Source organism: Phyllobates terribilis, unplaced genomic scaffold, assembly GCF_046119375.1.
Source record: "Phyllobates terribilis strain yellow unplaced genomic scaffold, ASM4611937v1 Scaffold_2__4_contigs__length_985480577, whole genome shotgun sequence".
Classification (NCBI taxonomy): domain Eukaryota; kingdom Metazoa; phylum Chordata; class Amphibia; order Anura; family Dendrobatidae; genus Phyllobates; species Phyllobates terribilis.
The window spans coordinates 832,322,148-832,348,149 of NW_027362762.1; the positions used below are offsets into that span (position 1 = coordinate 832,322,148).

General features: G+C 43.4%; 1 protein-coding gene across 1 annotated transcript in view; it reads left to right on the top strand.

Annotated features, from left to right (window-relative positions):
- NLK (nemo like kinase) overlaps positions 1-26,002 on the top strand; it is a 172,646-nt gene that overhangs the window by 119,184 nt on the left and 27,460 nt on the right. The window contains exons 4-6 of the mRNA XM_073667777.1: positions 8,594-8,700; positions 14,314-14,399; positions 15,153-15,362. Coding sequence (XP_073523878.1) covers positions 8,594-8,700; positions 14,314-14,399; positions 15,153-15,362 — 403 coding nt within the window. The remainder of the gene's footprint in view (positions 1-8,593; positions 8,701-14,313; positions 14,400-15,152; positions 15,363-26,002) is intronic.

The following is a 26,002-nucleotide window of genomic DNA, read 5'->3' on the forward strand; positions in this document are numbered from 1 at the left end:
TCCTCCCTCTCCCTGTCGTCGTCGTCCTCCTCCCTCTCCCTGTCGTCGTCGTCCTCCTCCCTCTCCCTGTCGTCGTCGTCCTCCTCCCTCTCCCTGTCGTCGTCGTCCTCCTCCCTCTCCCTGTCGTCGTCGTCCTCCTCCCTCTCCCTGTCGTCGTCGTCCTCCTCCCTCTCCCTGTCGTCGTCGTCCTCCTCCCTCTCCCTGTCGTCGTCGTCCTCCTCCCTCTCCCTCTCCCTGTCGTCGTCGTCCTCCTCCCTCTCCCTGTCGTCGTCCTCCTCCCTCTCCCTGTCGTCGTCCTCCTCCCTCTCCCTGTCGTCGTCCTCCTCCCTCTCCCTGTCGTCGTCGTCGTCCTCCTCCCTCTCCCTGTCGTCGTCGTCGTCGTCCTCCTCCCTCTCCCTGTCGTCGTCGTCGGCCTCCTCCTCCCTCTCCCTGTCGTCGTCGGCCTCCTCCTCCCTCTCCCTGTCGTCGTCGGCCTCCTCCTCCCTCTCCCTGTCGTCGTCGGCCTCCTCCTCCCTCTCCCTGTCGTCGTCGGCCTCCTCCTCCCTCTCCCTGTCGTCGGCGTCGTCCACGCTGAACAGACGTTATGACAGTTGTGAAGGTAGTACCGTCTATAGCACGTGAAACTAGCTCCTGTTCTTCCTCTTCCTCATTGTCACCCAGTCCACGTTGGGATGAGATGAGGCTGGGCTGTGTGTAATGACACTGTATGGGTCCTTGCTCCATCTCATCGTGCTCCGCCTGCAATGTATCCTCTTTGATTGTGAGCAGAGAGCATTTCAGAAGACAGAGAAGCTGGATGGTGACGCTAATTGTGGCGTCATAGCCGTTCACCATCTTTGTGGAGTCCTCAAAGTTTTGGAGGAAGGTACACATGTCTGACATCCATGTCCACTCCTGAACTCTTGTGTGGAGTCTGAACTGAGTACCGACAGCCTTGTTGATGCTGGTACTCAACAACTGCCCTCTTCTGCTCACAAATCCTTTCCAACATCTGCAGTGTAGAGTTCCAATTTGTGGGGACATCACACACACCAGTCTGTGAGCCAGAAGCTGCAAACGCTACTGAAACATGGCAAGGGTGGCGGAAGCTGTAGGTGACTTTCTAAAATGGGCACATAGGCTTCATACTTTAACAAGCAGATCCGGCAGCTCCGGGTAGGATTTGAGGAACTGCTGAACCACGAGGTTAAGCACATGGGCCAGGCATGGTACATGTGTGAGCTTGCCTCGCCTCAGAGCCGCCACCAGGTTCCGGCCATTGTCACACACGACCATGCCTGAATGTAGGTTTAGCGGTGTGAGCCACAGATCTGCCTGCTCTTTCAGAGCTGTCCACAACTCTTCAGCATTGTGTGGTTTGTCTCCTAAGCATATTAGCTTCAGCACAGCCTGTTGCCGCTTGGCCGAGGCAGTGCTGCAGTGCTTCCAGCTTGTGACTGATGTGGTCATTTCGGAGATGGAGGCTGAAGAGGAGGAGGAGGATGAGGTGCAGGAGCTGTAGACTGTGGGGGAAACCCTGATTGACCTAGGGCCCGCAATCCTTGGCGTCGGGAGGACATGTTCCGTCCCAAAGTACGACTGGGTTCCTGCTTCCACTATGTTAACCCAGTGTGCCATCAGCGAGATATACCGTTCCTGCCCACAAGCACTTGTCCACGTGTCCATGGATAGGTGGACTTTCCCGGTAACCGCGTTGTTGAGGGCACGGCTAATGTTTTGGGACACTTGCTTGTGTAATTTGGGGACGGCACACCAGGAGAAATAGTGGCGGCTGGGGACTGAGTACCGAGGGATGACCACCGCCATCAGGTTGTGGAATGCTTCCGTCTCCTCAAGCCTAAAAGGCAACATTTTGAATGCAAGCAGTCGTGAAATGTGGGAATTTAGTAGTGTGGCCTGTGGGGCGTTGGCTGCATATTTGCGCTTGCGTTCCAAGGACTGGGGTATGGACAACTGAACGCTGCGCTGGGACAAGGACGTGGACGTGCTTCCTGATGCTGCTTCTTGAGTGTGCAACGACAGGTCCAGGGCAGGAGGCATCTTCGCATGCACAACAGCGGAAGAAGCAATGGTGCCACCCGCAGACACTGTTCCTGGACCCTGGGGTTCGGCCCACAAAGTCGGGTGCTTTGCTGCCATGTGCCTGATCATGCTGGTGGTGGCCTGGCAGGTGGTGACAACAACCTTTTTGGGCTTATCGGCAGAGTCTTTAAAAAACCACCAGACTCGGGAAGACCTAACAGTTGTACTCGCAACTTCCTTCGTGTTGGTGTTACGGGGAACGGTTGCCTGCCTTCTGTCTCTGACCACCACACTGCTTCTTCCTGCCTGTTGGGGTGCTCTGACTCCCTCCCCCTGTGTGCTGCTGTCCTCGCTCTGCATGTCCTCCTGCCAGGTTGGGTCAGTTACTATATCATCCACCACCTCGTCTTCCACCTCCACACCCTGGACCTTCTCCTGACTTTCTGGCAATTGTGTCTCATCATCATCCACCTCTTGTGACACTTTACCACCGTCGCCTTCGTGTGACCGTGGCTGCTCAAATATTTGGGCATCGCTACATGCGATCTCCTCTTGCCCCGCTTCAAGTGGACTGGGCGAGAGGTCCTAATCTATAAATGGAATAGTGAACAGCTCTTCAGAGTGTCCACGTGTGGGATCAGTTGTCTCCGGGCACTCGGCATGGTGGGAGGAAGGAGGATCAGGGTGAGGAATATGAGTCCAGACTCACGGCTACCAAGACTTGACCGTGTGAAAGACAGTGTGTGGAGGTGGAGGTGGTGGTAGTGGCTAAGTGACTGGAAGCATTATCTGCTATCCAGCCCACAACCTTTTGACTCTGCTCTGGGTTCAATAGTAGTGTGCTGCGGTCCCCTAGGAATTGGGACAGGAAGGTCAGGCGAGAAGATATGGGTGTATGTTGTGGCACAATTTCAGCTTGCCCTCAGCCTCTGGGTGCACCATCACCATCACGTCCAGTTCCCCGTCCCTTACCACGCGCCTTGCCCATTTTAAATGGAGGACAATATCTTCCACGCTCACTACAAATGGCTGAATTTGGAGCGAAGTTATATGTAATCTGTGTGATGGAGAAAGCACAGTTTTAAATACCTGGCCTGTAGGTAACTATTTTGAACAGCAAACCGGTGTTGAAAACTTTGCTGACACACTGACAAAAAATTTAAATGGAGGCCAGAAATGGCAGAATTTTCAGAAAAAATATATGTGATCCGTGTGACGGACAAACCAGAGTTTTAAATACCTGGCCTGTAGGTAACTACACTGCTCAAAAAAATAAAGGGAACACTCGAATAACACATCCTAGATCTGAATGAATGAAATATTCTCATGTTCTGTACAAAGTTGAATTTTCTGACAACAAAATCACACAAAAATCATCAATGGAAATCAAATTTCTTAACGAATGGAGGCCTGGATTTGGCGTCACCCCTAAAATTAAAGTGGAAAAACACACTGCAGGCTGATCCAACTTTGATGTAATGTCCTTAAAACAAGTCAAAATGAGGCTCAGTATTGTGTGTGGCCTCCACGTGCCTGTATGACCTCCCTACAATGCCTGGACATGCTCCTGATGAGGTTGCGGATGGTCTCCTGTGGGATCTCCTCCCAGACCTGGACTAAAGCATCCGCCAACTTCTGGACAGTCTGTGGTGCAACGTGACATTGGTGTGGTGGATGGAGCAAGACATGATGTCCCAGATGTGCTCAATCGGATTCAGGTCTGGGGAACGGGCGGACCAGTCCATAGCTTCAAGCCTTCATCTTGCAGGAACTGCTGACACACTCCAGCCACATGAGGTCTGGCATTGTCCTGCATTAGGAGGAACCCAGGGCCAACCGCACCAGCATATGGTCTCACAAGGGGTCTGAGGATCTCATATCAGTACCTAATGGCAGTCAGGCTACCTCTGGTGAGCACATGGAGGGCTGTGTGGCCCTCCAAAGAAATGCCACCCCACACCATTACTGACCCACTGCCAAACCGGCCATGCTGAAGGATGTTGCAGGCAGCAGATCGCTCTCCACGGCGTCTCCAGACTCTGTCACGTCTGTCACATGTGCTCAGTGTGAACCTGCTTTCATCTGTGAAGAGCACAGGTGCCAGTGGCGACTTTGCCAATCCTGGTGTTCTGTGGCAAATGCAAAGCGTCCTGCACGGTGTTAGACTGTGAGCACAACCCCTATCTGTGGACGTCGGGCCCTCATACCACCCTCATGGAGTCGGTTTCTAACCATTTGTGCAGACACATGCACATTTGTGGCCAGCTGGAGGTAATTTTGCAGTGCTCCTCCTGTTCCTCCTTGCACAAAGGCGGAGGTAGCGGTCCTTCTGCTGGGTTGTTGCCCTCCTACGGCCCCCTCCACGTCTCCTGGTGTACTGGCCTGTCTCCTGGTAGCGCCTCCAGCCTCTGGACACTACGCTGACAGACTCCGCAAACCTTCTTGCCATAGCTCGCATTGATGTGCCATCCTGCATGAGCTGCACTACCTAAGCAACTTCTGTAGGTTGTAGAGTCCGTCTCATGCTACCACGAGTGTCAAAGCACAAGCAACATTCAAAAGTGACCAAAACATCAGCCAGAAAGTATTGGTACTGAGATGTGGTCTGTGGTCCCCACCTGCAGAACCACTCCTTTATTGAGGGTGTCTTGATAATTGCCAATAATTTCCATCTATTGTCTATTCCATTTGTACAACAGCATGTGAAATTGATTGTCAATCAGTGTTGCTTCCTAAGTGGACAGTTTGATTTCACAGAAGTTTGATCTACTTGGAGTTATATTGTGTTGTTTAAGTGTTCCCTTTATTTTTTGAACAGTGTATTTTAAACAGCAAACTGGTGTCTAAAAAACTTTGCTGACACACTGAAAAAAAATTTGAATGGAGGCCAAAAATGGCAGTATTTTCAGTGCACTTAAATGTGATCCGTGTGACGGAGAAACCACAGTTTTAAATAGCTGGATTTCTAGCGCTGTAATATGGAAAGGACCTGGCTGTATTCTGCAGTGCCAACAAGCAAATGGCGCAGAAAAACTGTGTGTTCTCTGGATTGCTTTATAAGCAAATAATGAGGATTAAGATCTAAAAAATATATATTCCTGGCCCCTGAGACCTGGGCCTTTGTCTAGAAATATCTAACAGCAGCAGAAGGCAGAACTGGAATAGAGCCTCTTGTGCTATATACACTGCCTGCCTATATACACTGCCTGCCTGATATCTCTGCAGATGGATTAGTCCTCAGAAGGACTGTTTGTTGAAATGAATATATGTAATGTACTTGTTTTCTCCCTACACTACCTAATACACAACCAAATCTCTCCCTGACACAGCAGCAGCTCTCCCTACACTGTCTAATTCCGGAGTGACTGTGACGAGCATGGCGACCCCAGGTCTGATATAGACCTGATGACGCTGTGCGGCCAGCCAATCACTGTAATGCCACAACGAACATGGCTGTGGCATTACAGTGAGTGGCAGGCAATCCCTGCTTGTTGATTGGCGCTCTAAAGAGCGCCAAACGTGCAGGGAGGGGACCCGAGCATCCGCCGAGCATCTCGCAAGTACTCGGCGAGCTCCGAGCATCTCGAATACTGAGATGCTCGGGCGAGTACCGAGTACTTGCGAGTATGCTCGCTCATCACTAGTTTTAATGCATACGTTTGTCGTGAACTTTCTTCTGTTCCTTCTGTGCATTGCGCCCCACAATTTTACATATACATTTTATAGTTACAATTATATTGAAGAGATATTTTTAATTGTATGTATCTTTGTCTTTGGTTATTCACCCTATTGTGTAGCCATATGTATATTTTTTCGTGAATATCCATTCATTTCAAATAAGACTCATTTTCTTCTATTTGGGTGTGATTTACACAACCGTGTGTTTCGGGACCGGCTGCAGGGTTACTGACCCAAACTTGACAGCTGAATATATGCCTATGAAGCTGTTGAGTTCGGGTCAGGAGACTTGTGACACATGAACGTGTGAATGTAGCCAAAGAAAGTCACATCAAGGTGCTATTAGGAATTCATTGAGATGGCGCCTTCCAGTCCATATATTCCGCGCTGTGTGATCCAGCTAGCCTCTTGGGCGGTCATGTGGATGAGGATCGGAATAGGGCTGATAAAAGGAGAGGTTAGCGATCAATAGGTAGATTAATGGTGTACCATGTCAACACTAAAATATCTTACTGACGTTTTCTTGGAAGGGCTTCCTATATTTGGGGTTATGCTTTATTTCATACTAATTTGTTAACGGAGAACATAGATTCACAATCCTTTTGGGAATTGCACAAGTGCCAAGTGGCATCATTGTCTTCGTTGCTTCTATGGACGGGCCTAGCTCAGGAGAAGGGGCAACCCTAGACGAATTCCATGAAGTTCATCTATCGAATTACAATATTTTTTAAAGGGTGTGTTTGAGACTAGAGAAAAGATGGATGGGGATGAGCTGCAATAATAACACTCAGTCTATTGTCTGTGTATTACCCCTTTTTTAATCCTGTACAATCCCTTTTAAAAACTCTTTAAAGAAACTCTAATTCGAGCATAAAACTGGCTCCCAGCGTGAGTGATTTCTAATGTGCTGTATAAGACCATAAGAAGAATGAATGAAAACTTGGCATGTATTGCAGAGAAGTGGCACCCATGCTTTGAGAATCTCATGGGGTTTATTTTTGTAATCCCCAAATTTTATAAATGTTGAAAACCGGACAGTGGTAGCAGTGAGAATAATGGCACATCCGGTACCAGTACTCCTAAAAACGTTAGGCTCCGCTGCTCTGCAGTATACGTCCATTTCTTTTAGATGTCCCTGGCAGAAATAATTGGCCCACATTTCTCCTCGAGAACTAGTTGAAGAGCTTTAATGGCATTTTTTTAAGTTCACAGAGCAATGATTAATATTTGGGTAGAGCTCCCAGAAATGATCTAATTCTGAAGTTGTGAACACGGATCATTTATTTTCACTCGTCACCTGTTACTCCAGCCATGAAATAAAATAGAAGGGCATGTGAATGAATCTGCTGCGAGGACGATGCCAGCTTTCCTGTCTGTTTTTCACATTTGCGGGCTTGAACGGAAGTTTTAACCCACTTGGGCGCCATCTGCTCGAGAGGCTGTCACATCTAGAGCAAGCAGGAACATCAAACGCTCTCGTCACTCATTCCTATTCTGATGCCCTCATTAAATTACCCACAGACAATAATCGCTTTTGCTTCTTTTCAATTCAGTGGCACCTCCAAGTCTCTTTCAAGCGAGTGCCACTTAGTGTAGCTCGGGCCTGGAAAGGGGCAGCTGCCATTAGCCCTATAGTTGGCCTTGCAACGTATGGGGGATACTTTTTCTTATGGAGGTTTTTTGGGGATTTTTTTTTCTGACTGAATTAGACTAAAGGGTATGCATTGTGCCATATTAGTGCCAGCTGTCAAACCGTACCAGTTTTATTCAGTCGCCCATAAAAAGAAACACAACCCCTTCTACACACTTCAGTTCCTCGTTTGTGATTCACATCTGACCTACTAAAAAGGTTGCTTATGTACCTTCTTTGAAGAAACGAAGTTTGATGCTTTTGGCTTCTGATTGGACCTAATTGCATCAGGAATAAAGGCAGAGCTGCGACGTAATGATCTGTCAGATCATATGTAGTAATTTTTTTTGCCTCCTCTTTTCAGGATTTTTTTTTTCTTAATTATCTGTGTGTTCACTGCTGAGAACCATAATAATGTCCATTTATTTGTTCTTGTTTCCTTTGCTGGATTGTGTTATTTACACTCGGGTTAGACAGCAACTTCTGACAAGTGATGTCCAGATGAAGTTTGGGTGCTGGGTTCATGCACATCGGCAGATAACATCTCTTGTGAAGGGAGGGGGTGAGCTTGTAGCATCATCTCTTGTGAATGGTGAATCCTGTGTCATCTGCTGTATATAAAGTAATTACCTTTGATGGTAATCCTGTCTGTGATGACAATGAGACGTCTGAAAAGTCTGCTCCACAAAACAGGAAGTGCGCATTTAGTTTAAGACTTAGTGGCCAGTGTGAAACTTGGAAGTTTTTTTTTTTTTTTTATAAAGATCGTTATATGAAAAATTGAAATAAACATTAAAAAAAATTCATGTAACATAAAAACCTGATTTTAAAAAATAGGTCAGGTTTTTTCTTGAGTATTCATTCTCTTTTCATTAATTTGGACCAGGAGGCCAGAGGAAACTAGTCCTCTGCTGATAAAACACTGAATTTATTGAAACAGCAAGCAGCCTAGTAAGTGACAATGCTGGAATCAGGGTCTCCTCATTTAAAGGGACTCTGTTATCAGGTTTTTCCTATGCAATCTCAGAGAAATAGGATGCTATTTATCTGAGATTGCTTAGGAAAAATCTAATAAGAGTCCCTCTAAATGATTTGATATATCTAAACATATAAAATAAATTTATGGTGGTTGTTTTGTAACCTAAAAAAATGTGCATGACTTTTCTGCTGCAGACCTGATGACGATATGATAAGATGGGGAAGATGATGAAATGTCTGGTAAATAAGTGTTTTCTTCTGTGTACACCTTAACTGATTGATCAGATATGTTGTCACCGAGTTAATGCAGAGTGACCTTCATAAGATCATCGTCTCCCCTCAGCCACTCAGCTCCGATCATGTCAAGGTTTTTTTGTATCAGATTTTGAGAGGTAAGTTTTATTTTCTTGATATTCTATGATGTCATTTAATAACAGAAATAATTAGATATTTACAGCCTTAAGCCCCTCATAGATCTTAGATGTCTGTCAGTCGTGTGATTAGTTCGGCTGATCGTTTGGCCTGCAGCCATCTAGGCCGTATCTCCTAGAAACAGGAGCTGGTATCAGGGAGAACATGAGGATCAGCAGTCTGAAATGGGACATGCCTGATCCGTAACTCCTCCGACAATCATCTGCCAATATCATTGGGTTCGGTCGACTATAGTCAGTTGTGTATGGAGGGTTTTAGGGTGCCTATATAACCTTAATGCAACGTGTTCTCAAAGTCGGAAGGATGGCGGCTAATCTCCAGTGAGAACAAAAGATTGGGCATGTTGAAATTCAACATGTGCAATTCTGTTTTACCCAAACATTATTTGTTAGAAGTTCCATATAGATTTGGTACCGCCAAAATTGGCAGATTTGCCTGCTTGCTGTTGTGTATTACTATAATTAGGCCCCATCCTTGTGACAATATTGCACCTCTAACACCCAGACCCCATAATAGAGCTGAAGGGACATCATCATAGAACCCATACAAATTTAAGGAATCTTGCCAACTACTACAAGATATTCTACGTGGTCTTCATTAATTGTGGTAGTCTGTAATCCATCTGCCAAGTTGATGTATATTACCAGTAAAGTGCCAGGGGTCTACAAAATTTGCCTTGCGATCAGTATTGGGCTATGTGCCCACGATACAGAAATGCTCCGATTTTTTCCTGAGCGTTTCTGCATCTCCCTGGCTGAAAAAACGCATGCGGATTGTACATGCGGATTGTACATGCGTTTTTCCTGCCAGGGACATGCGGAAGTGAAGCGTTCTTCACATGCATTTCCGCATGCGGGTTGACAAGCGGTTTCCAAGCGTTTAGCATCACTTGGAAAGTGCTTGTCAACTTGGTCACACTATATAAATCCATGCAAACGGCATGGATTATATAGTGTGACCAAGTTATAGTAAAAGAATGGTAAAAAAATAAACATTATACTCGCCTTCCGATGGCCCCCGGTCTCCTCTGGTGCATCCGGTGTGTTGGGCGGCTCTCGGTGGTCTAAAAGGACCTTCCATGACGTCATTTAGTCATGTGACAGGTCACGCGACTGCTGCAGTACACTTCGTGTATCACTGTAAAATTAAATACGGCAGCGCTCATCAGCAGTACTGTACTTGTCGGCTTATCACTTAGTTGTATGTAGTTGTTATATATTTTAACACTGCTGTGTAGATTAAAATTTGCCATTCTTTTTTCAAGACATAATGAAGTGGCTTTCTTTGATTAGCAACGCTAAGATATTACCTATTTTTTCAGCAGTTACCAATTGTTTTATTTTCTTTTGTGTCTTTATTGCTTTATGGCATATGAGGGTAATTGGGGTAAATTCTCAGTAATCCTCTGTTAGCCAGTGTAAAAGCTGCTGGTTGCGTCCCGATGACCCTGCATTAACATTGGTGCAAATCAATTCTCAGGATCGGGTACATCCGCTATGTCAGTAATGGCGGGAGTCCTGAGAGACATCCCCTACTGGACTGTATCCCCGGCTCCTCTTTTGATTAGTGTGACCTCATTGCATTTTGACACACAGGATGTCACACCAGGCCGGCTAATCAAAAGGAGCCATGGATGTCATCAGATAAGAGGTGGTGTGCGGGACTCCCATCTAATGGCCGATAGACCAGGTCCGGTGGATCCATTTACACCAGCTCTACCTGGCATGTTTGTGCATTAGTGTGAATGGGACCATGTAATGATGCTTGGGCCTCATTCAGACATCTGTTTTTCATGTACGTTTTCTGTTTGGATTTTTTACTGATAAAATATGCACCCATTATAATCCATGGTGCTGTTCACCTGTTTGTGTTCTTCTTTCTTTTTTTTCTTTTTTTTTTTTTTTTTTGTGTGACCTTTGTATCAACAAAAAAAGTCATACTTGTCAGTTTTTGATCTGAGTCACGGATCAAATTCATCCTTAAAGATCTACAGAGGATATCGCGGACTGCACACAGATGCAAACTGTGTGTAGTCTGTATTTTGCCTGTTTTTTTCATTGTAATGAGTAGGAGAAGAAAATAAATTGCAAACAAATCTGATCCAGCTCGCTAATGGAGTCCAATCCAATATTTTTGCATTTTTTGGGTTGTAGGTTTTTTTTTTTTTTAACTAAGGAATAAATCCCTTATGTCTGCTTTTTGGTGGGAGCAGCTGCTGTCCTGGGGTTGTGCTACATGAAGATTTACTGTTATAAAATTTTGCACATTAAAAGTTTAGATTGGATTATTTCTTAATTTTTATAGTATCTTTGAGTTTGTAAAATGCAAACTCGGTCTGTTTATATATCTCCTAAGCACACGTCTATACAGTGCAGACACAATGTAAAGTTCATCTACAGTTCTCCTGCGCTCATTTCACCTTGATGTGGATTTCATGAGGCCGGTGTGTTGACTATGCTGGGACATTGCACCTACACGCTGTGAACACCTGCACCAGTGACAGCTCCCTGTTACATTACAGCAGACATGCTGCATACAATATTCACAGTGATTCCCCACAGTGCTGATAGCTAAAATAAAATTAACCAGTTCATTGTACAGCGTGGGATAATCCGTAGTGAATAATTGCTGTGAATGTCTAGTTAAATGAGACAAGCACTATACTATTTTCAGTACGCCGTCCCACCATGGCCGGCGCGGTGCAGTGGGTATTGTCAGCGTTACCGCAGCGTAGTTATAGGGTAGGACAGAAAATCTAGTGAAGACTAGAAGATTGAAACTGAATCCCTGCCACGGAGGAGAATGTGGGAGTGATCTAGTAGAAGCAGCCGCAATGCTAGAATAGTCATAATTACCTGTTACTTGGGAACTATAGTGATTACTATTAAGTGACGTGCTAGAGGAGGCCAGAAATAAATCACAGAGGTGGTCACAATGTCTCCTTACAGCAAGGCCTGACTGTAATACTGGACATGTAAGAGGTTCATTATTTCCAAAAACTAAGCGACGGTTGTCTGACCCAATTTTTGACTGACTGATTTGGGTTGAAGAATCCCACAAGTACAACCAAGGCATCACATTATTATCATTATTACTATTGTTGTTATTATTATTTATATAGCGCCATTGATTTCATGGTGCTGTACATAAGGGGTTACATACAAAATACAGATATCACTTACAGTATATAAACTAACAGTGATAGACTGGTACAGAGGGAAGAGGACTCTGCCCTTGCGGGCTTACATTCTACAGGATGATGGGGAAGGAGACAGTAGGTTGGGGGGTTGCAGCAGCTCTGGTGTTGGTAAGGCAGCAGCTCTGGTGGTGGTGAGGAGGCAGCGGGGTCATTGCAGGCTGTAAGCTTTCTTGAAGAGATGGGTTTTCAGGTTCCGTCTGAAGGATCCAAATGTGACAGATAATCGGACTTGTTAAGGTTCAGAATTCAAGAGGATGGGGGATATTCGGTAAAAGTCTTGCAGGCGATTGGGTGAGGAACGAATAAGTGTGGAGGAGAGGAGGTGGTCTTGGGAGGACGGGAGATTATGTGAGGGAATATGTAGGGAGATTAGTTCAGAAATGTACGGAGGAAAAAGGTTATGGATGGCTTTGTAGGTCAGTGTTAGTAGTTTGAACTGGATACGCTGGGCAATTGGGAGCCAGTGAAGAGATTTGTAAAGGGAGGTAGCAGAGGAGTAGCGAGTAGAGAGATGAACTAGTCGAGCAGCAGAGTTGAGGACAAACTGGAGAGGTGCAAGAGTGTTAGCAGGTAGGCCACAGAGGAGGATATTGCAGTAGTCGAGGTGGGAGATGAGGGCATGCTCAAGCAGTTTAGTAGATTGAGGGTTGAGGAAAGGACGAATTCTGGAAATATTTTTGAGCTGAAGGCGACAGGAGGTGGCGAGAGCTTGGATGTGTGGTTTGAAGGACAGAGCAGAGTCGAGGGTTACGCCGAGGCAGCGAATTTCAGGTACAGGGGAAAGAGTGATGTAATTTATTGTGATAGATCAGATGGGGAAGATATGCAAGATGGAGGAAAGATGAGTTCAGATTTGTCCACATTGAGTTTGAGGAAGCGAGAGGAGAAGGAAGAGGATATGGCTGACAGACACGCTAGGTTTCTGGACAGCAGAACGGTGACGTCTGGGCCAGAGAGGTAGATCTGAGTGTCATCAGTGTACAGGTGGTACTGGAACCATGTGACTTTATGAGCTGTCCCAGGCCAAGGGTATAGATGGAGAACAGTAGGGGTCCTAGGAGGGAGCATTGAGTGACTCCAACAGAGAGAGGGTGGGATGAGGAGATAGTGTAGGAATGGGAGATGCTAAATGTGCGGTTGGAAAGGTATGAGGAGATCCAGGATAGGGCAAGGTCTTTGACACCAAAGGAAGAGAGAATCTGTAGTAGGATCAGTTGTCAACTGTGTCAAAGGCAGAGGACAGGTCTAGAAGGAGGAGTATGGAGAATTGTCTGTTAGCTTTGGCTGTAAGTAAGTCATTAGTAATTTTGGTAAGGGCAGTTTCAGTGGAATGGTAGGGATGGAAGCAAGAATGTAGGTTGTCAAAGAGAGTTAGATGAGAGGTGAGAGGAAAGTTTAGCGTGAGCATGTTGCTCAAGGAGTTTGGAGACGAATGGGAGCAATGATATGGGGCGATAGCTGGAGAAAGCAGTTGGGTTGAAGGATGGCTTTTTGAGGATGGGTGTGATTGTGGCATGTTTGAAAGCAGAGGGGAAGGTACCAGAAGTTAGCGATGAGTTGAAGAGATGGGTAAGGGATGGGATGAGTGGGGGTGGGGGGGTGAGGTTGGAGGAGGTGGGATGGGGTCAAGTGCACAAGTGGTGAGGTGTGATTTGGAGAGGAGGTGAGTAAGCTCTCCATTAGTGATGTTGGAGAGGGAGGTTATGTGGGAAGGGCAGTGGTCTAGAAAACAAAGGGGTTGTGGCGATTGGACAATGAAGCCTTGCCTTGTTTGATCAATCTCGTTTTTGAAGTGTGTGGCAAAGTCCTCAGCAGCGATGAGGGAGGTCGGAGGAGGAAGTTAAAAGTATTGGATAGTTGGTTGGGGTTGTAGAATAAGGAATATATAAGGGTTGTGAAGTATGCCTGTTTAACGGAGGTGAGGGCTGATTTGAATGTGAGTGTTGCTTGTTTGAATGCAGTGAAGTCATCTTGCAAATTTGTTTTCTTCCAACGCCGCTCTGCAACCCTGGACGCTTGCTGAAGCTTTTTAGTTAGTTTATTGTGCCAGGGTTGTCTATTGATTCGTCGCACTCTGCCATGCACAAGAGGGGCGACTGAGTTAATGGCTGATATCAGTGGCATTGTAGAAAGCAGTGGCGCTGTCTGTGTTGTGGACTGAAGATATGGATGTCAGTGGTAGAATAGAATCAGAGAGTCTGTGAGTGTCTAAATGTGCAAGGTTCCTGCGTGGGTGTGCTAGTTTCTGGAGGTCTGCATATGATGACTATTCATTTCACGATGGTAATTAATGAGTGTCTCCATTACCAAAACCCAAAGTGCAATGCCAAAACTTCAGCATTTCTTCTCTTTTCTACCCCTCTCTTGGCATTAGGTCTGAAGTATTTACATTCAGCTGGCATTTTACATCGAGACATTAAACCAGGGAATCTACTCGTGAATAGCAATTGTGTGCTCAAGGTAATTTTCCTCTTAGATTATTCGAATGCAAATGTAATTACCAGTCTTGTAATATTACACGTGGCGCATGTTATCTTCTCCAGTGCACAAGGCTATGTAAAATATAAAGCTGGTTAATAATATCAAAAAGGAATATTTCTCCCAGCCGGTAACAGTATGATTAGTATGTATTTTGCCACCCTAGCCCCTATAATGGGGGTAATAACATTCATTATCAGATTGTAGCAGCAGTAAGCATCTGAATGATTGGGAGTTGTCTTACGTTAATATTGATTTCTATGTTACTCTCTGCCCAAATGTTAGAGGTTTTCCAGGACGTTTTTAAAATGTTTTGGAGAGAAAAGTAACAAATGAGTTACTTACCCATCATATATACCCGGTCTCCACTGGCACTGAAAGTGATGTACTAACCGCCAGTCACCTGACCTCTGAGGCCACTGATTGACTGCAGCGTTCAGGTAACTGATGTACAGGATTACATTCTATTCATCCTTCATTTGACCACTGTAACCAGTCGGTGGCCTCAGCATTTGGGCGTCATTACTTTTTGTCATGCCCAAGACTGTTGGAGCTAGGTTTGTGTATTAAAACATTTTTATTTTTCGAGCAATTCCTTCACTTCGAAAAGTCCTGGAAAAACCCCTAAGTCTACCGCAGGATAACCCCTTATGGCTAAGACTGCCTCCTTTTACAGAATATATTTGTTGGTTATGTGAACTAATCTTATTTTTTTTTTTCCCCCTCCCTTACTAGATTTGTGATTTTGGATTGGCAAGGGTAGAAGAGCTTGACGAATCTCGACACATGACTCAGGAAGTTGTCACTCAGTATTACCGGGCTCCTGAAATCCTAATGGGGAGTCGTCACTACACTAATGCTATAGACATCTGGTCTGTAGGTTGCATCTTTGCAGAGCTGCTTGGGCGAAGAATATTATTTCAGGCGCAAAGTCCAATACAGCAGGTAACTTTTATTACTGTAAGATATAAAACCAATGTATTTTTGCAGAATATCCATTGTGTATAGTCATTCTACATCAACTAAGGAATGTGCCCCTCAGACCTGTGGGGGCATCAAAACCAGACCTCAATCACAGCACAATAAAACTTTCACACTCCTCATCTATGAACTGCTCCAATATTTACGGCCACAACTTTCTCCTCCCCTCCTATACTCATAGTTCTGCGTCATGTCAATGGTCTCTCTTATTGCATTATTTCTGTGTCTTGTGTATAACTGTGACTCTTCAGATCTTGTTATTCTATGCCTGATGAAGAGACCTGAGTAGTCTCGAAAACTTGCAATTTGTTACCGTTTTTTTTTTAGTTTCAGTATCAACCAGTGAGGACTCTCAAATCTTAATATTTCACTGTGTGTATATGGTCATTCAGTATCCACTTCTTTAGATTTTTGTGGTAAGGTCCTGTTGTATGCCTAACCGTTATAGGGCCTCCAGGCAGTAGCTCAATGTCATCTATTGATGGAAGAAAGCATCTGGCAAGTTGGCATATATAACTACATCTGAAACAAGATGATGTAATTATCTCTGACTATACAACTGGATCCATAATCATCATCATCTTCTCTGCCGTTACCCTTACTTGGGCATAATTGTTTCTCCCCAATTTTTTTTATTTTTTTTTATTTCCCCTCAAGGATAATAGCAATATAGAGTAACCAGATTGGATTTTCAGTGCAAACCAGACGTTACTATATTACTAACGTTTATTGAAAAAAGAAATGCCTGGACCTGTTGTCTCCTAAGCACTAAAGTCATGAAGAAGGCTGTACCAATACCTCTTGTCCCCTAACTTAAAGGGATGCACTAAATGGCAAACCGGATGTTCATGGAGTCTTTTCAGTGCAATATCCTTCAACTGTGTCTTACATTTTTTAGAGTAATGAGTGAGACATAGGTGCAAGATTATCCGGTAGAATGGCACAAAATTTCAAACATGAGACAGGACACTGAAAAATTGGTGACCTGTCATTGAATCACCAGAGAGGCCAGAACAGGAGGACAAGGCCCTACCCCCACAGTCCATCCCCTGTGCACAGAAATATCATTAGAAGAAAACTACAAATGCTGATTAAACAAGGTTCTTTTTAAATACCTTGTAAAAATCCCTGAGCCCCCCTGATTCTGCCGCTGTTCTCCGTTTTAGCTTTGCAGCTGATTTAACAGGCTCAGACATTGCCAATTCTGGCAAAACGATCGATCTTCCTTGATCTGTGGTTTTGTCTGGTCTTACATTTATGGGACGCAGACCTGTCATAGATGATTTCTCCACTGCCATGCCCATCAAGCAGGAAGCCGAACACCGCATCAGCAGCATGCCATAAGTCACCTTTGTTCTTATCACAAAAAGGCGTTGATGGTTTAAATGGTCTCTTCAGTCGTCTAGAATCTCTAGTGGCAGGTTTGTTACCGGAATTTCTGTATCTTCCATCCCTTTAAGGGGTTTATAAAACTCCATACAGATGCGGCAAAAAAAAAAAAAAAAAAAAAAGTTCCTGTTCTGATGTGCAGAAACCATTTTCAACTCCTGCCATTTTTGCACTAGTTCGATCTTCTATGGACATACCCTTGTGATATGTTACATTGTGTAGCTGTATTGATGATTTTTGTAAGCATTTGGGTCATAACAAATGTAAGCAAGAATGATTTTCTCAATGTAGGTGGGTGATTTTGGAAATTTTGGAGAATTCCAAAAATGTAACGTTCAAATGCCCCTATAGCCACAGGCAAGCGTTTTTATACATTCATATACTTAAGAGGAAAAAGCCCCTGTAAAACAATCTGTCTATACAGGCTTACAATAACAAAAAAAAAAAATAATAAAACTCCTTCTTTTTCTTTTCAACAGTTTATGGGAAATACCCAAAAATTTACTTGTCAGCAGGTTTCTAATATTTGTTAATATTGTCTAGAATATGAGCTTTTCTTTTTATACCTGTAACATTGTTGAACTGTAATCTACAGAAAATGAAATATTGGTAGCTCCGAAAATGTAAAAATGTTTCCTACAAAACCGTTGCCACCATCCAAGAAGTAACGCTGACCTGACATGTAAGATGATTAAGCAAGAATATCATGTCCTGGATATGAAACGAAAACCTCTCTACCTACTGAAGTGTGACTGCCGTGTATACAGGGTGTCAGGAAATTGACAAATCAAAAAATAATTAGATTTCCAAAATCTGCTCATTAGCGTCATATTCGGTGGTTTCTCTCCTTCACCGAACATCTAACTTATCAAAGTAGCAAAGTATTTGTTCCCCCTGTGATTCCTCATGCCGTTGTTTGGATATATGGAAAGGAAGCTTTGAAAGCAGATCAAAGATTTCAGACGGCATTTGTACAATTCCTCAAGTACTTTTGATCTGTAACTTATTAGTCTCCTCAGAAACCTTTTTGAAAGAGAGGAAGGAATTAACAAATTAATTCATCAGTGGAAAGCTTGGGAACGGACCGTCCTCAGACCACTTGAATGACTGCTGATGAGCTGACTGCCTATATCCTGCAGACTGGTAACGGACCTGGTTATATAGGCCGGGCTCCGGTGAGAACAGATAATTAGCTCTACTCTTGATGTTAATTAAAGGTGATTTTCCACATTTGATTGCTTGATCTAATGCCCTTTTGGTTTGATCAAGATCTCATGTTTTCTAATCACCTTTTTTCTCCCTTATTGAAGTCAACATATTTTTGCCATGTAGATGTTATCCATAATTGATATCAAACACAGAGCCCCAGGTCTGGAGGGGCCATGGCTAGACACTGAGCCATTGTGCATGAACACCATACGCAAACCACGTGTAAAGGCAGCATTGTGTTAATTGAGAACTTAACGTATGAACATTGGCTTACACCACCACAACAGAAGGGACGCGGCTGATATGAAACGGTTTCTGAAAAGCTAAAGGTTGCTCATACAATTTAAGTTGCTATAGGTTGACATCTATTTCCCTCCACTTACCCCAAATTTATATGAACATTTATGTATTCTAAGAGTACATCTCCTGAGAACAAGTGATCAGGCATGTTCATATTCATCATGCCCTATGCTTCTTCGCCCTGACGTTAACTAATAGTCAGTTGATTCTGCCATATTTTGTGGATTCAGGCAACTTTGCTCAAATTTCCATAACATTGGGGTAAACTTGTAATTTCACACACAAACTATTAAAAAAATGGTCTCTTCTTCATGTTCAAGTGGAAATGCAGGAGGTTAGACCAGGAGATCAGACCTGTATGTAGAAACCTAAGCTATGGAGGTTCACGATTGGTCAGTATCATACAGGGAGAAGCAAACACCCCCAGTGAAAGCTGTCTAAGGGCCTATGCACATTGTGCAGATTTGTTATATTTTTTTTCTGCTCAGATTAGTCACAAAAGCTGATGGGTTTCCTGATGCCAGCAAAGTAAATAAGAAGCCTCATGCACATGTTGCATATTTTTAACTTGCATAATTAGTGCAGATTTAAGTCTGCAGCATATCCATTCTTTCAGCATTTTTACTGCAGATTTTAACCATACTAAGTGGGAGTGGGGAAAAATCTGCAAAAAAAACGCACCTATTTTTTTGCTGTATATCTCCTGTTAAAAGATTCAGATATGGTGTAGAAATTTCTGCACCAAATACTTAAAAGGGATATTCCCATCTCCAAGATCCTATCCTAATGTGTAGTAGGTATAATAATATTGGCAAATACATTCAATTAGCGAATCAGAAAAAATATGCTACATTTCTATGTCTTTCCTCATGTGCAGGCTTTACAGGACCTTAGGTATCCATGGTTATGACCACTAAGCAGCTAGCTGTCACTTTATAAATGGTCATAACCGTGGATACCTAAGGTCCTGCAATGCCTGCACATGAGGAAAGAGACATAGAGAATCAGAAGAACTATGCTACATTTCTAATTGGATGTATTTGTTAATATTACTATTACACTGACTACATATTGGGATAGGGTCTTGGAGATTGGAATACCCCTTTAAGGTGTGCACATACCCAAACACCCACTTAAAGGAAAAAAGAAAAGAAGTACCTCATTAGGTGCCAAATACTTTTATTGCTAATATCTCCGCAACGGAGAGGTGAAATTAAAACATTTTTTTATTCAGCTCTGCAGCCACTGGTACAGTGCGTCCAGTTAAACATGAAAAATTGTGTAAAAAGGTCCTTTTTTAAAACTTCTGGACGTACCAGTCTGTCCTTGCTCCCGTCCTTGACCACTAGCTTACCTGCCCTGAACTGAGGCCTCTGTTAAGTCTTAAGCAGTTTGACTGACGAGAGCAGGTGCAGAGAGATGAACTCTGCTCCCCTTCCTGTAATCCATCTCTGTGTCTTTGTTGCAGAGATGGATTACACTTGACAATGGGGATTGAATAGGAAGTTACACAGAAGGGAGGTGCCTAGTAGCCGACACTTTAGATGCAGGGATGTCAAACTCCAATACTCAGAGGGCCAAAATTAAAAGCTTGGACAAAGTCCAACCTTTAAATTTATTTAAAAAAATGTCTACAATTGAGGATGTTTTTCCTTATCAAATATAACAATTAACCTTTTCATATGGAAACTAACTTAAAGGGGTTGTCCCACGAACAAAGTACATTTTAATTAATAGATGTTAACATTGTATTATTCCAATATTTTTTTGTATGTAAGAGCAGTAATAAAAGCATATGGCTCAATGGCCTAATTTCAATATGTAATAACAAAGAATAAAAAACCTTGAATAATACAGCTAAGTATGATACCAACAAAAGTGCCCCCAAAACACAGTATGATACCTACAAAATACCCTGCACATGCACGGTATGGTGCCCCATCAGAGCATGATTCCCCAACTGTAATCCTCACACAGCCTTTCATACAGTATAATGACCACAAAAAGTCCTCCATACAGTGTGATGGCCCCACATAGTGCTCCATACAGTGTGTTGGCCCCACATAGTGCTCCATACAGTGTGTTGGCCCCACATAGTGCTCCATACAGTGTGATGGCCCCACATAGTGCTCCATACAGTGTGATGGCCCCACATAGTCCTCCATACAGTGTGATGGCCCCACATAGTCCTCCATACAGTGTGATGGCCCCACATAGTGCTCCATACAGTGTGATGGCCCCACATAGTGCTCCATACAGTGTGATGGCCCCACATAGTGCTCCATACAGTGTGATGGCCCCACATAGTGCTCCATACAGTGTGATGGCCCCACATAGTGCTCCATACAGTGTGATGGGCCCCACATTAAAATAAAACTCGCCTCTGCCAATTTCCCCGCTACTCCGGTCTCTTGGTGTCTTCTGATCCTCTGCACATCTCAGCACAGCGGGCACGTTGTAATGATGCATCGTGCCTGCTGCTTAGAAACGTCAGACGCAGAGGGGGAATGATGGGAGCGGGGGCATCATCTGACACGCTCTTTCCTGCCTCCATAATTGTTTTCAACTGTGTCGGCATCCAGGATGCCGATAGACCTAAAGGACCCGCCCGGCGTTGCAGGCCAAATATACTCGCCTTGTGGTCCAGATTTGGCCCGCTAATCCGAGTTTGACATGTGCTTTAGAGTGATTTGTCCGGTTGTAAGAAATTTGCTGATAGTCTGTCTACCACATTATCAAATTAAATGAGATCAAGTTGTCTGAAAGTGCAGGAACAATTTAAGTGAGATCACTCATGGGGTGTATTCTTGAGAGTCTGACAGAAGTTGTCTTTTGTATTTTTTTTCTTTTAAGAAAAATCTTTTTATTGAAGTCATCTTTTACTTAGGAAATGTAGCTTCTTTTGGCTCAGGCCTATGGGAGCTACATGTAAAGGGAATCTGTCAATAGGATCAACCCTCCTAAGCCATTTATATGGGCATGTAGGTCATTTTTCTGCTGAATAAAATGATACTGTTATATCTGCGATCCAATGTCTTATTCTAGAGATATCCACATTATTTTCCGTATGTAAATGAGCTGTTAAGATCTATGGGCCGGACACTGATCTCCCTGAGAATCTGCCTCCAGAGCCTATTTTACATGAAAGGGGGAAATTACCAGTGTGAGACATGTAATGACTGACAGTCTACTCTCCTGATCTACATGTCTCACACTGGTAACGCCCTCTTTCATGTAAAATGAGCTCTGGAAGCAGATTCTCAAGGAGATCAGTGCCGGGCCCATAGATCTTAACAGCTCCTTTAGATAATAAAAAAAACAACAACTTATTTTTCTTGAATAAGACATTGGATCACAGAAATCAAGGTATCCTTTTATGCCGCTTCCTATAACATACATGCCTACATAGACACTTAGGAGGGTTTATCTAACCGATAGAAAAACTATATTAAAGGGAATATATAAGGTGTTGCTGTTAAGCGTTCACATGCAGAACGTGTTCACTGCTATAGGTGCCTGTCTAGACCCCAGTATAATCAGAGCTGCAGGTTTTCCCTGGCAGATTTAGCGTAACAGTTGCTTTATTTTCCATAATGCAGATCTAGCTTCAGTGCGACAATCCTGTGTCAATCTCGGAGCTTGTAAGTAGGTGACATCAATGCACTGGAAGTGCCCAAGCATAAAAAGGTCTCTAAGCAGGAATAAGGCAATTCTACTTCACAAATGTTATTAATTTTCTTTAGCCCTTCAAAAGAACATGATACCCAGGTGCCTCTTTCTCCTAAGCAACGACGCACCAACAGTTTTGTAGCAATTACCGTTCTCGGGGGAGAATTTGTTCCGATTACTACTTCAGCTGCAGAATTCACAACAATCCTTTTGGCAAGCTCTGAGGACCAGGTGCACAAACCCCTACTGATAAAGGTTGAATTATACCCTTTTCTTTACTTGACAGGTATATTTGCCTACTGATGGCTTTAACTGTGCATTGCCTGCACTGTGACTCATCCTGCATACCTTCCACCTAGTAACATGCTGCCCGAGATCTTTTTATAGAGGAGCTTTTGTATTTTATAGAGGCAGTTTTGGATTGGTTTCATTACCTAGAAAAAATGCTTTCCCTTATATTCTTCACTCTACGATGTCTTAAAGCGCACCTTTCCCATATACTTGGCACATTTCGCTGTTTGTGTGTTATTTAGTGTAAAGGGAGCCTGTCATGTTGTACATGCAGTCCGATCTGTGGACAGCATGGTATACAGTCATGGCTTAAAGTATTGAGAATGAGACAAATAGTAATTTTTCCAAAGTTTACTGCTTCATTTTTTGTAATGGCAATTTGCATATACTCCTGAATGTCAAAGAGTGATCAGCTTAACAGCAATTACTGTACTTGCAAAGTCAATATTTGCCCAGAAAATGAACTTTAACCCCCAAAACACATTTCAACATCATTGCAGTCCTGCCTTAAAAGGAGCAGCTAACATCGTTTTAGTGATTGATCGCCAGCCCTGTCCTCATCAACACCCACACCTGTGTTAATGGATTAATCAGTCATGATTAAGTAAGAATGACATCACTGGACACTTTAAAAGGAGGCTGGTTCTTGGTATCATTGTTTCTCTTCAGTTAACCATGGTTATCTCTAAAGAAACACGTGCAGCCATCATTGCACTGCACAAAAATGGCCTAACAGGGAAGACTATCGCAGCTACAAAGATTGCACCTCAGTCAACAATCTATCGCATCATCAAGAACTTCAAGGAGAGAGCTTCCATTGTTGTCAAAAAGGCTCCAGGGCACCCAAGAAAGACCAGCAAGCGCCAGGACCGTATCTTAAAACTGTTTCAGCTGCAGGTGTGAGTGCTTCTGCACGCACTGTGAGGCGGAGACTCTTTGAGCAAGCGCTGGTTTCAAGGAGGGCAGCAAAGAAGCCACTTCTCTCCAGAAAAAACATCAGGGACCGACTGATATTCTGCAAAAGGTACAGGGAGTGGACTGCTGAGGACTGGGGCAAAGTCATTTTCTCTGATGAATCCCCTTTTCGATTGTTTGGTACATCTGGAAAAACAGCTTATTCGGAGAAGAAGAGGTGAGCGCTACCACCAGTCTTGTCTCATGCCAACTGTAAAGTATCCTGAAACCATTCATGTGTGGGGTTGCTTCTCAGCCAAGGGAATCGGCTCACTCAGTCTTGCCTAAAAACACAGCCATGAATAAAGAATGGTACCAGAATGTCCTCCAAGAGCAACTTCTCCCAACTGTCCAAGAGCAGTTTGGCGCCCAACAATGCCTTTTCCAGCATGATGGAGCACCTTGCCATAAAGCAAAGGTGATAACTAAATGGCTCATGGAACAAAACATAGAGATTTTGGGTCCATGGCCAGGAAACTCCCCAGATCTTAATCCCATTGAGAACTTGTGGTCAATCATCAAGAGACGGGTGGACAAACAAAAACCAACAAATTCTGGCAAAATGCAAGCATTGATTATGCAAGAATGGATTGCTATCAGTCAGGATTTGGTCCAAAAGTTGATTGAGAGCATGCCAGGGAGAATTACAGAGGTCTTGAAGAAGAAGGGGCAACACTGCAAATATTGACTTGCTGCATTAACTCATTCTAACTGTCAATATAACCTATTGGTACTCATAATATGATTGCAATTATATTTCTGTATGTGATATAAACATCAGACAAACACCAATAAAAACCAGAGGCCAGCAGATCATGTGAAAATATAATTTTGGTGTCATTCTCAAAACTTTTGGCCATGACTGTAGAGAAGAATCTGAGCAGAATGATATATGGGTTTTGTTGTAAAAAAAATCAGTATAACTTGTATTTTATTCATTGTAAACCCTGGTGTTTGTATGTATAGGAGTCCAGTGGGAGGTCCTTCTTGTGATGAATGACTATATTTGCATACACACAATAGGACCACCCACTGGACTCGTATGCATAAAACAAGAAGAATTTCACTTAATAAAACACAAGTTTTACTGAATTTTCTCATAAGTGTATATCAATCTGATCTCTTCTAGCTTTATAGCATCCTGCCTGCAGATTGGAAACCATTTTCAACATGACAATTTCCCTTTAAGTATCCTCACAGTGTACGGAAATGGAGGTTTACCTGCAACATGCGTAATACCCCCTACCCTGGCATTGTACCCATAGGGACAACTGCAGAGATGGTAGGTACTTTCTTAAGTAATTTGCAAGACATTAAGGTAAAACTTAAAGGGTACTTGTGGTTTCACACAAACCTTTAGAAAAGCATGGCTCTGCTGTCCTCATTCCCCACAAGTTAGAACTGCTTTGGCGCACACACTAGTCTAATACGCCCAGGAATTGCCTCGCATCTCATGCTCTGTAACTTGTCATTTTTGAGTAAGTGAGTCATCTTAATCAGCATTCTGCCAGCACTATATGTACTGGAATTCTCATTTCCCAAAATGCATTACACATGTCGTCCATTAGTTTGACATCCCTGAACTCAAAGCCTGCCTCTCTGTTCTGCCTGTATGCAGTTTGATAGCGTAGGAACCGAGAGACAAAGACTTGTCCCCACTTCCAGTAATCTGTCTTGGGGACTCTGCTGCTAGAGACTGGTCCCTTGACAACAGGCGTGGATAAAAAATTACACAGAAGCGAGACAATGAGCGGCAAGGACTTTTAGAGTGATTTCTGGGTGTAAAACCTTATGTATTACGGTATTCTTATTAAAATAATGAAACAAAATATTATATATATATATATATATATATATATATATATATATATATATGTATATGTGTATATATATATATATATATATATATATATATATATATATATATATATATATATATATATATATATATATGTATATGTATGTATGTATGTATTAATTAAATAGTGTGTGTACACACACCCAGTGCGGAGAGTACTCAGACCCCCTTAAAATTCTTCACTCTGAAAGTTCATTTTTTTCTCATTAAAGTACACTCTGCACCCCATCTCGACTGAAAAAAAAAAACAAATGCCGAAATTTTTTCAAATTTAATAAAGAAAAACAAATATATCACTTGGTCATAAGTATTCAGCTGACACCTGGTGCTATGTGCTGGGAGTGGACACATCGAAGTCGATCGCAGCATTGCGGGGGTAAGGGGAGGTGATCGCGATACTCACCTGTCCTGCCGGCGTCCAATGCTGTCTGCTGCGGCTTCCCAGATGTTGCCATGATGATGGGGGGTTGCCATTGTTTAGGCACATCAGGGGCACATCTGCTAATTATTTAAGCAAATTTTACATTCAAAAAGTCAAATGGCGCTCCTTCCCTTCCGCACTCTGCAGTGTACCCAAATAGTGGTTTTCCCCCACATATGGGGTATCGGTGTGTTCAGGAGGAATTGCATAACAAATTGCATGGTGCAATTTCTCTTGTTACCCTTATGAAAATGCAAAATTGGGGGCTGAAAAACATTTTTGTTGCAAAATTGTGAAAATTGTATTTTTACGGCTCAATGTTCTAAACTTATGTGAAGCACCTGGGGGTTCAAGGTGCTCACCACACATCTAGATAAGTTCCTTGAGGGGTCTAGTTTCCAAAATGGTGTCACTTGTGGGGGGTTTCCACTGTTTAGGCACATCGGGGGCTCTCCAAACGCAACATGGCATCCCCCAATTATTCAAGCAAATTTTACATTCAAAAAGTCAAAT